Source organism: Danio rerio, chromosome 24 (assembly GCF_049306965.1).
Source record: "Danio rerio strain Tuebingen ecotype United States chromosome 24, GRCz12tu, whole genome shotgun sequence".
Classification (NCBI taxonomy): Eukaryota; Metazoa; Chordata; class Actinopteri; order Cypriniformes; family Danionidae; genus Danio; species Danio rerio.
Genome location: NC_133199.1, coordinates 29988283 through 30007321, shown reverse-complemented (window position 1 = coordinate 30007321; position 19039 = coordinate 29988283). Strand labels below are relative to the sequence as shown.

General features: G+C 37.3%; 1 protein-coding gene across 16 annotated transcripts in view; it reads right to left on the bottom strand.

Annotated features, from left to right (window-relative positions):
- map3k15 (mitogen-activated protein kinase kinase kinase 15) overlaps nt 1–18825 on the bottom strand; it is an 81951-nt gene extending 63126 nt beyond the window's left edge. For 4 of the 16 annotated variants that reach the window (XM_073940815.1, XM_073940816.1, XM_021473794.3 and 1 more), the window contains exons 1-8: nt 17452–18337; nt 15139–15278; nt 12030–12053; nt 10510–10587; nt 4134–4327; nt 1381–1549; nt 1186–1292; nt 883–1053 (exon numbers count right to left, since the gene is read on the bottom strand). In XM_073940815.1, the coding sequence (XP_073796916.1) occupies nt 883–1053; nt 1186–1292; nt 1381–1549; nt 4134–4327; nt 10510–10587; nt 12030–12053; nt 15139–15278; nt 17452–17758 (1190 nt within the window). In that variant the 5' untranslated portion in view covers nt 17759–18337. Of the gene's footprint in view, nt 1–882; nt 1054–1161; nt 1293–1380; nt 1550–4133; nt 4328–10509; nt 10588–12029; nt 12054–15138; nt 15279–17451; nt 18338–18569 lie in introns of those variants that run through there. The other 12 variants (XM_073940817.1, XM_073940818.1, XM_021473796.3 and 9 more) reach the window with 7 other exon arrangements.
- Between the last annotated feature and the right edge of the window lie 214 nt (nt 18826–19039).

The window sequence follows — 19039 nt, the reverse complement described above, 5'->3', positions numbered from 1 at the left end:
GCAGAAATAGCAAAAAACGTCTGTTGATTTCGTCTGGCCCTACAAGGTATAGCTTTGTTCGCTAGGATGTTCTGTGTGTTTCAATGTATTTAATGCAGTTACTAAGGGGTTTTTAGAGTAATTAATGTGGCTGCTAGGTATTCTCAGTGTTTTTTATTGTTTTTAAATATGTTACTATGGTGTTCGAGTCTTTTGCATATTAGCATGGATGCTGAAATATTCAGAGTATTTTGCTCCGGGCTTAAAGTATATGTACTCTGAGCATTTCTCTGCAGTTAATGCTGCAGCCAGTGTATTAGTATTTGCTGCTGATATTTTAAGCATATTAAATGCAATTAATGGGGTCTTTGAATGTGATTGATGTGATGTTGTACAGTACATGTTTTTTATGTTTAAATACTAGGGGGTTTCAGTGCATTTAAAGGGATAGTTCACACAAAACTCACCCCTTACTCACTCTTTACTCATTTAAAACCTATATAAGATTTTTTCTTCTGCTGAACACAAAATAATATAGTTTGAAGAAAGCTGGAAACCAGTAACCATTGACTTCCATAGCATTTATTTTTCCAACTTTGGAAGTCAATGGTTTCAAGTTTTTAGCTTGCTTGAAAATATCTTGTGTTGAACAGAAAAAAAAATCTCAAAAACATTTCAAGTAAATAGAGAATATTTGTAATTTTTTTGCAATTCAATTTTCAAACTATCCCTTTAATGTGACTGTTCACGTTCTGTGTGTTTTTAATACATTTAATGCTTTTGATAGTTACATAATTCCATGTCACTGCTTTTCAGCAAACTAAGGGACTTCTTTTATTTACTTATAAGACCTTTAAGCATCATAAAACAGTATGCTTCCAGCAGTGCATTAAACTCACTCACCACTGGATGGCGTTGTCTCTGTTCTTGGTGTCTTTACAGTCTGAGTCTAGGAAGATGTCTTTATATATGCGGCCACACAAGCAGAACATGTCAGGAGCAGGGTGTTCACACGATTGAAGAACCTGCAACATCACACGCAGCGCCTGCTCTCGATCACCAGGGCTGTTTCGTCTGAGTTTGCACACACACACACAAATATAAATGCATTTTTTCCTGAGATCAAATCAGCGTATAAGATAAATGTCTGTTTGCCAAGCATATGAATAGGAAAAAATATACCACACAATGCAGATTTGTGGTCACCTATTGAGCGCAAAAGCATAGTGGAACTGAATCATGGGCTGGTTGGCCAAGTCACAGGTGGGCAACATCTCAATGGTCTGCACCAGTTTAACCATAGCATCATAATCCTGAAAAAACACATCACCAAAGCCCATTAAAACCAGCAGTACAGCTATTAATGATATTTTAAATGTTTTGATCTATTCTACACCATACCTGTATGTCTCTGTAGGAGAAAAGCAGGTTCATGACAATATCTTGAGTCAAAACCTCAGTGTTGTCGATGCGGAGTTTGATACGGGAAAGCTCTTTGGCCAGCTCCTCACCCTGGTATTTATCTCGAGCTTTTCGGATGTCATTCAGGAGTGCATCTTTGTATGAAGCACTGTAGGAATTAAATGTTAGTGATGCATTGATATGAAGATTTTGTCTGATACTTATAACTATTATACAACTGTGATATACACTCACCGGCCACTTTATTAGGTACACCTGTCCAACTGCTCGTTAATGCAAATTTCTAATTAGCCAATCACATGGCAGCAACTCAACGCATTTAGACATATAGACATGATGAAGACGATCTGCTGCAGTTCAAACCGAGCATGGGGAAGAAAGGTGATTTAAGTGACTTTAAACTTGGCATGGTTGTTGGTATCAGACAGGTTGGTCTGAGCATTTCAAAAACTGCTGATCTACTGGGATTTTCACGCACACCCATCTCTAGGGATTACGGAGAATGGTCTGAAAAATATCCAGTGAGCCGCAGTTCTGTGGGCGCAAATGTCTTGTTGATGCCAGAGGTCAGAGCAGAATGGCCACACTGGTTCCAGCTGATAGAAAAGCAACAGTAACTCAAATGACCACTCGTTACAACCGAGGTGCACAGAAGAGCATCTCTAAATGCACAACATGTCCAACCTTGAGGCAGATGGGCTACAGCAGCAGAAGACCACACTGGGTGCCACTCCTATCAGCTAAGAACAGGAACCTGAGGCAACAATTCACACAAGCTCACCAAAAAGGCCGTACTTAAAAGGCCTCCACAGTCACCAGATCTCAATCCAACACAGCACCTTTATAATGTGGTGGAAAGACGAATCGCATCAATAATGTGCAGCTGATAAATCTGCAGCAACTGCGTGAAGCTATCATGTCAATATGGACCAAAAACTCTAAGAAATATTTCTAGTACCTTGTTGCATCTATGCCACAAAGGATTAAGGCAGTTCAGAAGGCAAAAGGGGGTCCAACCCGGAACTAGTAAGGTGTACCTAATAAAGTGGCCAGTGAGTGTATATGCTGATTAATATATTATAAATATATCTTGATAATAAACTTTAGTACAAAAATAGAACTCATAAAAACAAATAAAGCAGGCAACTGAATTTGTTTTAAAACATTAACTACGGAAAACATGGAAAGTGCAAAGAAACATTTAAGGTCTTTTTTCCCCAAATCATTTGCAAATAGCTACATTTCTATAGTGAAAAACCCACACACTGTGCACCTCTTGTCTTTCTTCTAGCGTAAACGCTTCTGAAATATGCACTTGGGGCATGCAACATATCACATTGTGCACAATCAAAGCCAAGGCAAGGCAAGCAACATTCATCAATTAGTAAATATTATACAATTTATTAGCATTAGCCATAACTTTAAAAAAATAAACATTAATGAGCCGATATCAAAATAGAAAGGAACATATTATGTTTTACTATTAGGAATAATGGATTAAATTCACTGTTAACAAATTAAATGTGACCCTGAAATCAGACCCTGGAAAGTCTTATGTTGCATGGCTATTTCTTGCCAATAAAATGAATCAGATCATGCCAAAACATATATATATATTATTCCATGTAGATATTTTGCATATTTGTTATGGTGAATATATCAAAACTCAATATTTGATTAGTAATGTGCATATATGAGAACTTAATTTGAAATATTTAGAATTTTTGAAGCTTTCAGATTTTCAAATAGTTGTATCTCGTCCAAAACTGGACAAAAATTGTATCTTAACAAACCATACATCAATGGAAAGCGTATTCAGTCAAAATTCAGATGATGCATTAACTTCAATTTCCAAAAACTTAAATGATATGTATTATCAAATCTCAAACGAGACACTCAAAGGCGATCTAATTAACTAATTAATTAAAAACATCATGTAAAATAAAACAAATTGTCTTGGCCAGCTGCAAAGTGGGCTGGACTTTATACCAACAGACAAAAATCCAGTAACACAAGAGCAATTTGTACTGTGTGTTATAAGGTGTGGAAACCTTGGCACTATAGAAGTTCCAGGCTTTTGACATCTGAGCTCCAGGTGAAAGGACACCCTGATACTGGTTAGAGGCTACTGCAGTTCCCAATAAATCTTGCTGGGTCTTCTGCATGTCTGTTCTTATTATATAATATGGCAGATATAACCATCCCATTTGGGTTGAGTCCCAGTTATTCACTACAAGGACGATAAGATGTGGATCATTTAATACTGAGTTCAAGGGAGAGTTCATCCAAAAATGAAAACTACCTCATCATTTATTGTGGTTTTAAACCTTTATGCGTTTCTTTCATCTGTTCAAGAAAAAAAAGAAGATATTTTGAAGAATGCTGGCTGCTGGCAACCATCAACTCCTTTAATAGGGACAATGGAAGTCCATGGGTCCCAGCAATCAGCATTTTGTACAGAAGAAACACATTTAAGGGGGAGTAAATGATGGCAGAATTTTCATTTTTGGGTAAACTATCCCATTTCAACTCTGTAATTCAATGTTAACTACAAAAAAAGAAATCATTATATAAAAATGTATTTTATATGACTTGTTTGGTTAAAATTAGGAAGTGTTTGCTTGATTTACGCTAAGCAAAACATGACATGACACCATCATGTAACGGATCTGTGAAGCACCGCATGGGAGTTGGCATCCTGCCAGGGGTGATCATAACATGAGCAGTCATACCAAGACGTGACATGAATGTCTTTGAGAAGGCTGACGAAGCGGTCCACCAAAGGGACACACAGAGGTCCTAAAAGGTTGTCCCAGTTGGGCTGCATGTACTCTGATGCTCTGCGCTGGGCCACATTCTCACAGCACAAGTACTCGTTGTTGGGTGTCATCAGGTATGGGATGAAATAGTAGTTCCCACTAGAGGCCTAAAAAAGGAGAAAGAAGTTTTAAATGCAATTTCATATCATGATAATGTAACAATAACTACACAACAAAAAAGCATGTTGCCTTAAAGGTGCAGTAGGTGATTGTCTTTAGAAACATTTTTAGTTGTGCTGGTTGAAAGTCTCTTCACATTCCAATAATAATGAATAAAATAAATGATCTAAATGTATTTTTATATTCTGGATAAGGTGTAAGACTAAAAAATGTTTGTCCAATTAAAATTTGTCGGGTCGACAATTCCCACAATTCTGATAAGTAAATATCAATAATAAACTGTTTGTCAACAAATGTAGATTTGTACATCTGTTCACCCCTTTTCACACAGATCTGCTGTTTGTGCAATCAAGTGCGTTCACTTGCACATGAGAGAGTGACAAGAGTAAAAACAAATGCTGAATCGAAACTTTTTAAAATCCTGAATCAAAATTGGAGTTATTTTTGCACGCTAGAGGAAGGATGACACCATGGCTGAAGTATTTCTTTAAGACAGGTAATGTTCTGTTTTAAAACTATTTTAGTAAGGCAAAGCTTATGTAGATTGTGTTGTTTTAAAAATGGGTTATATGCACGGAAGTGTTGTTCACCCACTGAAATTTTCTGGCGAAAGATTAATGTGATTGTTTTCAATTTCATAAGGGAACTTTTACAGTAGACAAAAATACAACAAAAGTATAATTTCTAACTCATTTTGACTTTTATTTTGAAATGCGTGCACGACCACCCTACCGTTTTACATGTGAAATTTCATTTAATTATAGCAACAAATATAGCGGAGCGCAAGTACGACCCGGAAGGTTTAAAGCAGGGGTCACCAATCTCGGTCCTGGAGGGCTGGTGTCCCTTCAGGGTTTAGCTCCAACTTGCCTCAACACACCTGCCTGGGTGTTTCAAGTATACCAAGTAAGAGCTTGATTAGCTTGTTCATGTGTGTTTGATTAGGGTTGGAGCTAAAATCTGCAGGACACCGGCCCTCCAGGAACAAGTTTGGTGATCCCTGGTTTAAAGTATGGATTTAAATATATTGACGACAAAAAAAGACTTAAAGCCTCAGTTTGTCATAAGTAGCGAGGTGCTCTCACAAGAGAACACAAAACCTTCTAAATTAAAATGACATTTAGAAACCAGACAACATGTTTTATTAACAGTTCGGTTTAGTTCATGGTAACTAAACCTTTCCTTAACCTAACCACTTTTTACAGTATTTGTTGTTTTCACTTTGTAATATTTCTAAAACTTCATATATTTCGTTAAATAACAGCAATAAAATATTGTTTACTTGTAAGTCTTGGTGATTTTCTTATGATTTATCTGTCACTACTTATATATCTTAACAAATAAATACAAATTAATTATAATTCCTAAAATTGTATTATAGTTCCTAAAAATTTGGGTCGTGGCTTGATGACCTTGTAAAAATGTGGGTCCCATGGCCAAACCAGTTGAGAACCCCTGCCCTATATTGTTTACCATGCTAGTTTGTATATTCGGTCTGAAATAGCACTCAAGTATGGCTTAGTTATAGGTATAATTCCTGCACGCCGCTGGCCAAGCACTAAGCATACAGTAGTCGATTTAGGACAAAGCACATGAGAGAGTGAGAAATATTGCACATTAAAGTTTATCTTGCTACACTGGAAACGTGCTAAATATTCATTCATTCATTTTCTTGTCGGCTTAGTCCCTTTATTAATCGGGGGTCGCCACAGCGGAATGAACTGCCAACTTATTCAGTAAGTTTTTACACAGCGGATGCCCTTCCAGCCGCAACCCATCTCTGGGACACACACACACTCACACACACACACTCATACACTATGAACAATTTAGCCTACCCAATTCACCTGTACCGCATGTCTTTGGACTGTGGGGGAAACCGGAGCACCCGGAGGAAACCCACGCGAACGCAGGGAGAACATGCGAACTCCACACATAAACGCCAACTGAGCCGAGGCTCGAACCAGCGACAGCACTACCTACTGCGCCACTGCTTTGCCACGTTCTAAATATAATACGTTTGTTTTTTATTTAGAATAGTAGTATTATAAAGTATTGTGAAGTCTTCCAACTGGCGAATGACATGATCTAGTGGGCTGTCTATTGTCATTTTTAATGTGCGCGACGCGTTCATGATTTCAGGAGGTGTGGCTTTGGACAGCAGGGGAGAGACTGTGTTTTCAAAGCTATTATGCTAACAGATAGCATTTTGGCAGTTCACCTTTATTTTTTTTATTTGAATCAAATAAAAATTTTAGTCATCTAAAAATGTAGCCGTTGAAATGATTTTTTTGTCATATCATTTTTACAGTCTATATTATTGTCCAAACCTACAGACAATATCGTTGTATATTTTCCAAGCTCATGCTGCAATTTTGTCATTTGCTGTTTTTATTGCCCAGGCTTTTAAAGGCAGGATGGATTCTGATTGTTTCTCCTACAAAATAATTTTTCAAAAAATTCAGAGCATTAAGTGTACATGTCTCGTTACTAAATAAATCTATTTTTGAAAGAAAATTTTGAAAAAGAAAAAAAATTATTCAGGGATCTACTCAAGAAGAGAGTCATTAATTCATTTCAAAATGAATCAGCTGTTTTGAACGAATTGTTTGAATGAATGATTCAGTGAAGAGACTTGCTGCCCTCTACTACCAGTTTTGTGTCATTTTACCATAATAGGCCTAAATCAACACAATTATTATTTACTTTAAAAGTTACTTTGCTAATATTGCAGACCACTATAAGAATTACTTTCATAACTAGATGTTCATCATCATAGTTATCATCTTTGATGTAAACGGGCCTTGATAAGCACAGTAAACGCACTTTAAAGAACACTGGAATGTGAAATATGTGTCTGGAATAGTGTAGAAGTACAGACTGTTAGAAATGTCTAGGTGTTAGTGATCATGTACTCAGCTGCTGGCAGCCAAGGAATGCAAAGAGGCAAGGAAATCTTGTTGACACCTTTGTGTGATCATGTACTGTCTCAGAATTCCAGAGTGAAATGGAGGAGGTGGCCAAAGCACATCTCAGCACACTGCCACATCAACACCTCAAATGCAAGGGGTCACTTGCAAGACTCCTTCAACTCAGCACACACTACTAGACTATTTCAATTATTGAGGCCTGTGGTCTAAGCATAAATACTGAGCACATTTTCAATTCTTAAGACTCGCAGTTGAAGCATCGTGGAGGAAAATACTATTTTTAAAGCCACAGGAAGACTTTGGTTCCACTTATGGCTTGTTTCCATTGAGCAGTACAGTACAGCACAGTTTTCATTATCAGAAGAACCAAAAAAGTGTACCCTACCATACCACTTTTTAAGACCCTTTCTTAAGGGTATCTAGCATAATATATATAATATATTCATTCATGCATTTCCCTTAGGCTTAGTCCCTTTATTCCTCAGGGGTTGCCACAACGGAATGAACAGCCAACTTATCCAGCATATGTTTTACACAGCGGATGCCTTTACAGCTGCAACTCAAAACTGGAAAACATCCATACACACTCATTCACAGACATACACTACGGCCAATTTAGTTTATTCAATTCACCTATATCGCATGTCATAAGACTGTGGGGGAAACCGCATCACCTGGAGGAAACCCACACAAACACGAAAAGAACATACACAGAAATGCAAACTGACCCAACCGGGACTCGAACCAGCGACCTTCTTTCTGTGAGGTGACAGTGCTAACCACTATGTCACCGTATCACCCCACGATTCATTCATTTTGAATATATGTTTTATGTGACTCAAGAACAATGAATCCTCTCAGGGAATGACTCTTAATTCGTGGGGTTGAAGATTAGTTCCTTTTTCAAGTCTTCGATAAAGTTTGAGTCATTCGTTCATCAAGTGAAAGACAGAAGCCAATTACATATAGTCAGAGCCAGAAAAAGATTTGATCTGTTCATCTCTCGAGTCCTCCGTTTGAGTCTTTCGTTCATCACGTGAAAGACAGAAGCCAATTACATGCATTTAGAGGAGGAAAAAGATTTGATCCGTTCATTTCTTGAGTCCTTGGTTTTAAATCATCTCTTTACATGCTGTGACGTAATGAATAAACAACTCAAAAATCTGAAGACTCAAAAGGTGAACTAATTATGGCTCCTTTTGGCTCAGACTGTGTGCACTGTATAAGCTTTTAAGGGACTGTCAGTTTCATTTGAATGAACGACTCAAATTCAAGTCAAAAGAGCTGATCATAGTCAAAAGACCCAGGTAAATAACGAATGATTATTAATTTCTCTATCTTAAAGAGTATATGCCGAGCTAGTGTTGGTCCCATGCTGATAAACTTCCGGTAACCTTTCATTGTAAGTTTTTTCCAGCATCGATGTTGTTATGTAATTAAAATACAATAAGTTAAATAGACTTTGGCATTCATTTATTTGCTAAATCGTAAAACGAGACAAAAAGACGTTTACTCTCACGCGCCTGTCCGAATCTGGCTAGAGCAGAAGCCCCATTGAATATACTGGGGTAATATAAATGCACATATTATGAAGACATGGCGGGGGAAAATGTCATTTAATGCAGTGCTCCTTGTACAACCTGAGACCCACTTTATATTGGATATCACTCAGCCAGTAGAGATTGCTGATTTTTAAAGAAAACAGACCTTAAACGCGCTGATTTCGCAATGGCATACAGTTATCCGGAAGCGATTAACCCGGGTTACTAGCAAATTAAAGTCCTATTAGCACACTTCGGCATATATCCCATAGACCTTATTCTTCAATGCGGAAGTGCGCTCGTTTTTGCTGTTGTTTTAGAACTTCTGATTCAGTTGCCTACAGGAGAAATGACTAGGAATAACAAATGTCAAAAAACGGTCAAACTACTTGCTCTACAAACAAGTGTGTTCATGACTATACAGACGAAGCAGAATAATATAATAAGAGAATATCAGTTAGCAAAATCAAGCAGCATAATAAACTGTTTTTAATGTCTAAAAATAAATGGAAGTAAATAAGAGCAGAAGTCTCAAGCCAAAAAAGATTCAAACGATTGCGCCCACTCGTACACAAAGAATAAGGTCAATAGAATTGTAGTTATTATTCGTTTGTAGTGTGATCAACGATTGGGTTAGTTGTGTTAGTAAGCAACTCATAATATTTTTATAATATTTTGCCAATTAAACAAAATGAGCCAAATGAATAGAGAAAAATGTATTAATCTCAATGAATGAGACTCAAAGGTCAGAGTCGGTAAATTGATTAAAAATCCCATAACTACTGTAGCCCGGAGACCTCCAAGTGGGAGGAATTACACCGCAAGTTGATCAGATGACCTCCACGTGAGAGGGACTTATGACACAAGGGTTTAGCCTAGACGTTAATAAAATTCAACAGGTTACTGTGAGGTTGGGTTTAGGGTTGGGGTAGACATTCTTAAAACAGGAAAGGGTGGACTCTGTGTCATGTACAAAACATTAAATAAATCAAAACTCCTTTAGGATTGTGGAGCTCCAATTCCCACCCACTTGAAGCTGACCAGCCTATTTGGAGCTGGCTCCTATATTTTACACCCTTCTCCAAAAGAATGTTTGGTACGAAAAGGGTTGAGCTAAAGCTGATACTGTACGTTATTGGTTTACAGACAATCGTCACTTTCGTGTGCAGCTAGTCAAGGGAATGACAACACAGGAAGTGCTATTTTTAGTACATAATACAAGACACTGCAATTATACAGAATGCAGCAATGCCCAAACAAAACTTGTCATCTTGTGACAAACTGCTACATGTCAAAGAACAAGATCAGAATCTGCTGTATGTCCTCCATTGTTATTTATGGAGCCGCTCTCTAGTCATGTGTAAACTTGGATATCACAAGGATCACCACTTCCTCTCTAAAATGTATCTGCGTCTACATTTAAATTAAATGTTCCACTATGACTGCACAAAAGATGGGATATGTGTGCGGCCCATACAGAATGCTTCTTTAAGCAAGATTGATAATGATGGCAACTTTCAATCTGATGTATTAATGACAAAAATAATTGAAAATTAATCAAGTTGTTCTTGAGCAACAAATAACTAATTGATTTATTGAGTTCTTAGTTCCTGAATTGACATATCAGCTAATTATGTAAGATTCCAACGCATGCAAACAGGAGTTTCCCAGAATGCACTAGCATGCTAGAGTACCTACTTTGTTTCTTAGGCCGGAGCCTCTGTATTCGGGAGGCAGCTGCACCCAAGGGAAGCCTATTTTAACTGGTCTTGCAGCCTACTCCAGGTAACACACAAGATAAAGAAAAAGAAAGCAAAAGGAGAGCAAACAGTGAAGGGAGCGGAAAGGAAAAGAGGAACGATAGTGACAGGTAATTTATAAACACACTAAATGGTGTTAACAGAGAACGAAAAACAGAGAGTAAACAAAGAGTTTTGAGAAAGCAGAAGGAAGAGTTCACTCAAAAATTTGGTCATCGCTTACTCATCATTATATTGATTCAAATCTGTATTAGTTTCTTTCTTATGTGCAACATTTTTAAGAAATGTACTGATTATTTTTTTCCATGCATTTATGGGCCTGATACAAGTAAATGAATATGATATTAAATCCACTGTCTATTTGTTTAAATGATTGATTAAGTGAATCAACAAATCACTGACTACGTTTACATGGACATCAGTAATCAAAGTATTTGGCTTAATCTGAGTAAGACAATAATAAGATTAAGATGTTTACATGAGTTGCTATTTGCATGTTCCTTTCATGATCCCATTTACATGTTATCACATGGACTCCTCTGGAGTTTTTTTGTAATTTTAGGTGTTTGATTTTTAATTTGTCGACTTTAACTTCAGTTTGGCACTTTCACTTTCATCCAGGAACCTTTCATGCGTGTCCTCTGTGACAACCGAGATATTGGATGCAAGTGATTGGACAAGTATTGCTTTAATGGAATTTGATACTGTGCCGTATAAAAAAAGCCTCTGCATTTCGGGATGCAGGTGTCTGTGGTCTTTCACTGACTCGGTAGGTGCAGAGAACAGTGTCATAGACTATCTTGTCCCAAAATTAAAATGAAATCCTAACACTTACACATAAAACTTAAGAGCTATTTTCTGAAATTTCAATCGTTTTATTGCATTATTTTGATGCTTTATTTCTTCGATACTCTAAAGTAAGAAAGTTGAAAATAACCATAGAATAATACTGACTGAATGTTTGAGTGAACTACTCGTTTCAGCTGAGAAAGTATAGTTGAAGGTGAAAGCGAACATAGAAATTCACATCTATCCACAAAATGTTGAAAAGTGTACTGGATCATTTCACAGCTATAAATCACCATCAAGGTCAGCTTCTTTTCACCAGTTGCTCAATAAGACATTTATTTAAAGTCTAGCACACAACGACCCTCTCTTTTTATCAAAACCACTAACACCCACTAACTTAAATGACCACAACACCTTCACAACCCTTATGAACTCTTCTGGACCAGCACCAGTCTTCAAAGTGACACACTAGAACCTTCTGTGCTCATACAACTCTTGCATACAGCTTCTGCTCACAGTGGTGGGTTTATTTTAGGGCCATGAGCATGTAAACGTATGTCATCATAAGATGTTCAAAAATAGTCTAATACACAAAGCTATTGGCACACCAACAACAGACACCAAACCTCATCGGATTACCAGTCCTGCAAGGAGTCTTTTGACACTTACTGTGTTTTTCTGTGCCACCATGTCCTATGCAAGAGAAAAGAGAAGAGAGAAATTACTCAACTGCAATATTGCAATATGTATTTCTTTATATCACATGATAATATCAATCACAAGACCGCCTTGCAGTGTAATGCCATTCACTCCATTATTAATAGGGAATGAATCAGTTGGACATGAAAAATGTTAACAAATACACAAGTGGATCGCGTGACGCTTCTGCTCAAGCGTGATTGTCATTGTTACAGTTTGCCAGAAGAACACATGCCTTCCAATGTCTCTGTGTGCAACGTGGCCATGTGCAGCTGTCCTGGGACTGACTGCATGCCTTCGCTTGAAAACAGTGCGTGTTGTTCTGGCAGCTCTACTGTCCAGTGCCCAGAAAAGATAAACTCCTTCCTAGGCTCAGAATAGTAGGTCAGGGCCTAGTGGTGGGCGGCCTCTTTGTTCAGATGACAGAGATACTAAATGTGAGAATATGAGCCTGCAGGCTTGAAGACATAACTTATCACAAACCCTTGCAAGCGTCTTTGTAAGGAGAAATTCTAATTCTTAAGTATTATAGCTAAGTAAGGCAATGTCTATGGGTTTTTTATAAACATATTTTTTCCCCAGTTTCCTTTGGAAAAAAATCTCTGTCCACATGAAAACACAAAAACACACTGTGTTAAGGGCACGCCGAACCAATGGTCGGGGATAAAGACAAGTTTCTGCCACACCAAACAGTAATTAAGTATTTTCGTGAGTAAACTGCATACAAATCAATGCAAACATGAGAAGAGAGGGAGATTACCATCCTGCGGTGAAACAAAGTGGAATTTGCGATGTTTGTGTTATGTTTGGGTTGTGTTATGTTATGTTTGAACCAGTGAAATTTGCTTTATTCACATTTTCAAAGTTTGGTGTATTAGAAAGGAGAAAACAGAGCGCACGCTGAGCTCATATGGCGGAAAACTCCTCTTGTATTTTCTATCTAACCACACTGTACCCAAAGTTTTCCGAAAGTTTCAGTTTCAGTCACTCGATGCGTTTTTGTGTGGACAAACAGAAACTTTGTAGAAAACCATTAAGATTTTAAAAACAACTGTGCTCGTGTGAACAAACAAGTCCTTTTTTTGGATGTCGTTAAAAGGCAAAAAGTACTTATGTAAGGGTAATTTATATGATAATAAAAGAGTTGTTTAAATAATTTGTGTACAGGAGATTATGGTCAACAGAATCCTTCCACACTGATAACTGAAAGCTACGAAAAATGCTATTTTATTCATACCAGGCCAGCAGACGGCGATGTAACTTTATAAAGAAATACTGCACATCTGCACACATACGATTTTGATGTCTATCATTATTGTTTTAGTTGTAGACATGCATGTCTGTAGACTGAGACTGCGTCCGAAATTGCATACTTCCATACTATATAGTACACTAAAAACAGTATGCGAGATAAGTAGTATGTCCAAATTCATAAAATTCGAAAAACAGCATGCGAGAAGTACCTGGATGACCTACTACTTCTGGCAAGATTTTGTAGTGCGCATTCGATGAACAATACACTATCCCATGATAAAAATTCATGAACGGGAGTGAAGTACGTCCAAATTTCATTCATACTACTCACATTCATACTGTATCGAATGTACTTTTCTAACAATCGAGTGGTACATTTAAATTCAAATGCAGTACCTACGCACTGAGTAGTAAGAAATTTCGGACGTAGTCTGAATGCATAAAACATGCACATGGAGTCACAGTTTTCACAAAATGGCGCTTTGAAATTTTACACAAAAATGACAATGTTACTTTCGAAATCTTGTATCTTAGCTAAATTATAGGGGTGTCAAAATGTATTGTTTCCTTGGTGCACCACAATGCAGATGCAGACAATTCTGTGTCCATTCAGTAATAATCATAACAGGTTATTACGTCCTGATGTCATTCATCTCATATGCACTGTCGCGGTAGCTAAATATGGCAAGGGATGTGGCGTGAGTAATTGAAACACTACAACTACTTAAAAATGCAGAAACTGTGCACAGAGCATTAGAGCGAATTGCCGCCCATTTGTGCATGTCAGAAAAACGAGTGAGTAAATGCATGAATATACAGTTTAACCAGTTTAATGCAATTAGGTTCACATCATGAGTGGATGTTACCCCAGACCACTTCTTTCAGGCACAGTTCAAGTAGTTCAGAAGACCCCGATAACATTAGCCAAATGAACTTAGCGTGAAATAAATCCAGGTGCGGACTAAAAGTGCAAATGTGAAAAACCCCTAAAAGTAAACTAGTATTTTTCAAATTATTTAAAATAAATATTAAGTATTTGCTTTAGAGGTAACATTGGTTCTGGATTATTTTGTAGTCATATAAGTGTAGCATTAACTATTAGCAAAGTCCCTTTAAGACATGTCATTTCACTCAGCGCTCTTCTTTGAAACGCCTCTTGGTCAGTATGCTTGGGCATACTGTTTGAATGGGGAAACATCAAACTCTTTAAAACCGCTTACCAAGCTTATGATTCGATTTTTATATTAGGAATCACCAATAAAATTAAACAACAACTATCTCTTTAGTTTCTTTTCTAAACGTCCAAATCACACAAAATCTACAGAAACTCAAGTCTGGTCCTCCCCCCGAGTATTGTCAGTCTATATCGATCGACGATTGGCTCCTATACTAGAAGGCGGGGCTAGAAGTGACCTGTTCACTTTTCCCTATATAAAACAATACGAGTGACATGTCTAGTGTATTCTATAGTCTTTGTTTTTGCTTTATTTAAAAGCACAGCTGCAAAAAAACACAACTGCAAAAATATTCACTATTACCAAACAGTTTCCACGACACACTCCTCCTTTTCCACTGTTTGGACAAAAAAAAAAAGTCTCCTTTAGTTTTAGCTTTTGCTATCAGCACCTCCCCAAACAACTGAAACTATTTTCTGGACATTTATTTATAGTACAACAGCATTTTGGAAACAGATTTATATTCGTTTCTGAAAACTACTGATATCATCATACACTGTAGTATGTGTGCTCACGGTATATGAAAGTGCTAGACACCTTGACAAACATTAGTTTATATGTACGTGTGTGTTTTAAACCATGACTCTCACCTTAAGGGACTGTGCTGTGTCGGGGTCCATGTCGTGGTAGAGGATAACATTGTTGGCCATGTCAAAGCTCTCACGGACCCCGAGGTGATAAAACAAAGAGGGCTGTCTGAACACATCACTCATGTCCACAACTGCAATATCTGCAATCAATCAGAGACACAGTGAGCATGCAGGAAGATCACATAATGCAGAATCCTACTACTGCAATCCACTAGAGTAGTCTGCATACTTTAGTGCCAGCGATTTTAAAAAACAAGCATTGAATTTGATTTTTATGAGCTTCTTTTGTTTATTAAGACTTTCCATGACATCAGACACACTGTACAGTCTTTAAATAAGCTTTGTGTGTTTAAAATAGTTCTAAGGGCATATTTGTTCTCCCATATATGGCTATATTTGTTCTCTTCCAGTCAAACACGATCTGCGCTTATTCTACAGAAACTATGCAAACATCTGAAAGCCGTAACCTACAAAATACAAGACCAGACTTGATGCAGCTGAGCTGATGCATGACTCAATGTTAGGAGAAGGGAGATATATAATAACAAGAAAATTAGTCAATTGTAGTCAACAGAAATGCATATGATGAAGAAGCTATATTTAAAACTTCAATTTTGCAAGATGGGCATACAAAGATTCAACACTAAAATGCACTTTTTTGATCCTCTAAAGATCTTTCCCATGAAAAAAATGGCTCTAAATGAGCCATGTAGAAACAAATACTGCATGACTAAAAACACCCTGCGTGAGTTCTAAAAACATTGCCCTTTTCACCCATTGAACTCATCTGGAAGCGTGTTGTGATCAGCCAGAGTAACAGCCTCACCCGCGTGAGACACTTCATGCTAGACCTGGCGAGTAAATTCCAGGAAAGGAATGTGCCAGAGGCAGAAGACCACAATCAGGATCGTAATACTCCTAGACGGAGTCTGCTGTGATCTTGTAGTAACACCTTCCAATGGGAAAGCCCACTGACCCCCAAAAATGGCGGTACTAAAAGAAGTACTAGCCAGTGTTTTGGTTGATTCAGGTCAATGGTTTAAATGATTCACTCATAAACTGGCCTGGTTGCAAAAGCCAAAGTTCAGAAGAGTTTAATATTACCTGGGAACAATTATTCATCCATAACAATATATATTGGACATACATGTTAATTCATTTGAAAAAAACACTTATTTTTTTATTTACTTTATGATATACAGTGCTTAGCATAAAGGATTACACCCCATTTTACAAATGAATATGCTAGTTAATTTCTTAGTGAATATTGGTAATATATATTGCTGCATTTAAACAAAACAGATTTATTAAACAGATATATTTCACAAAACATCTTTAGAAATTGAAAGATAATATATTTAAATTCATGCAAAATATTGAAAAAAATACAACATTTTAACAAAATTGTAGATATTTTTTGCTTCTCTTGATTTTTGCTATTTTTGAAAATGTTATTTATTATTTTACCCTAACATATACATTTGGGCTACTAATTTTTGAAACAGTATTGTAAGTTATTTTGTTGGATAAGCTTCAAATTTGGCTTCAGTACTGACCAAACTAATGTATATGCAGAAATATAATATTGTAATCCTTCTTTTAGAATGTATTCATTTAAATGAGAGATTGTGAGGGGTGTATTCATACTGTATATGCTGAGGACTGTATTCTTTTATAATTCATTATATAAAATACACTTAGACTGCTATTGTTTATTGTTGCATTATATAGCTGCTGTATTCATATTTTGAATAATATTTTATATATTATATATAATAAACTTTTCTGATCATTTAATAGTAAATTATTTTAAAAATTGTTTTATTGAATGTGTTCACCACCATTTATTCAGTTTTAGTTAACTGTTTGTACTGTTTTTATGATGTTTTGTTTATGAATATATATTTTTTTTACCATGCATAGACACTAGTATTTTATAACGTCATAGAATTCGGAACATATTTATTGTATAAAATTAAAGTATAAATATATTACATATTTAACTAAATGTTAATAATGTTTCTTTTCATTATTACTTTTTACTATTCTTACAAATTTCCTATAATGGACAATAACGTGGTTCAAATGCACACACATCTATCAAGACTTGTGCAAAATCTGCTCTTCTAGAGGCATATGATTAATGGAAGCCCCCAATACTACAGATTTTGGAAATGTTCTTAACCCAACACACCTGACTCAGTCTTAAAATCATCCTCACTTTCGCTTTTAGAAGTTTCAAAACCTAAACTGGGTGTGCCAGAAGGAGATCCTCCAAAAACAAACCCTAAACACAGTGCCATCCGAACCCACCTGCATCGTAAAAAGTATCAAGCACCGTGGTCTCCCCAAAGTCTAATCGTCCGAAGGTGACTGTGGTCAATATGGCACTCTCCGCGTCGCAGGCGCGCTGGAGACACTGGAGAGCCCCGGACTCCGGGCTATTCGCAGCCACTGCCTTCAGTCCATCATTCAGCACATACACAGCCCGTAGGGACCTCTGTTTGCTCACCGGACTCGGGCTGGTCACATCGGCTCTCTCCATGCCCGCAGACATGGAAACCGCATTGGTGTGGTCGCCACCAGCCTCTCCTGTAGGTAGATTGGACATGATCTCCATACTGCGAGTAGCCTAATTGTTTTGTCCCTCCGCTCCGCGTTCCTCCTTTTCTTTCCGCTGTTAATCAATAATGAATAACCAAAGTTTAGTGCGCACCTGTGGCACGGCTGTGACGTCCAGCGTCTTGCGATTCATTAAAGCAGCGCGCATCACTACATATTAAAATCTGGTCCAGTTTTATCTCGCTTATTCTAGTATACAGCGCGTGTGGGTTGAGTGCAGAAAGTCAGGCAAAGCTGAGATGAGATTTGCGCTGGGTCTCCAAACACATCCTATATGAGGTAGTCATTCCTCCTGCCCTCTTTTGCAGAATGCAGACTGCACTATCCGATCATTTCCTCAAAGGTCTGTCCTTCCGTTCAGGCGTGCGTACTGTATTTCATAAGTGAAGAAAGCTGCGCAAATGTTGACCGCGAGGAACGTCTTGCCACTGTTACTGCATGTACAGTCACCATTGAATCATCTGGAGCAGACGTCTAAATATAAAACTTGTCCGTGTTGAATGCTGATATACGCGCTTGGCAAACGGAGCTCAGCAGGTCCACAGATCCCGTAGTCCAGCTGGCCGACCGGGCGACTGTTACTTTCGGTCATTTCAGATAAAATCTCAATTGAGAAACTGGAACTGTAAACAAAGTACGTCGCAAGGCTTCATGGGAACTAAGTTAAAGGCTGTTTTGTAGCTGTTTGTATCATTTTGTGGTGGAAACGTGATTTTGTTGAATACACACAAATTCAATTTTTACACTTTTTGTACAATTCGAACTCGTAATTGATTGATTCTGTTGACTATTTTTCACCTCATATTTACCTCAGACACTTCGCTGTTATCTTGTAAACAAATCTCGGAGGAAGAGTTAATTTAAGGCGGCATCACCACCACCACTAATAATTCGGACTGGAGTCCATTATTCTGCTTATATGGTTAAATCACGAAAAGACATTGTTTAGTTAATGGATTTCCAGACATTTGTCAGGTTTTTGTCTTCAAACAGCTCCACATCTCATTGAAAATCCTTTGTTTTGATTTTTTTGATTAGTTGTAGATTGTGAAGAAGCCAAGGTGCGAATTACAGGGGAGTTTGGGGGGATTAACCCCCCTAATTAACGCTTGATCCCGCCTAAGGAGGTCAAAACAAGATGTATGGGGGATCAGTTCTTAATTACTCAGAAATATTCCTCTATGATCTGTATTTTAAATAATAATGTAAATAATTAAAATATTTGATAATATAAATATACATTTGACCACCCCTATGATGGTTCAAACCATTGTGAAAG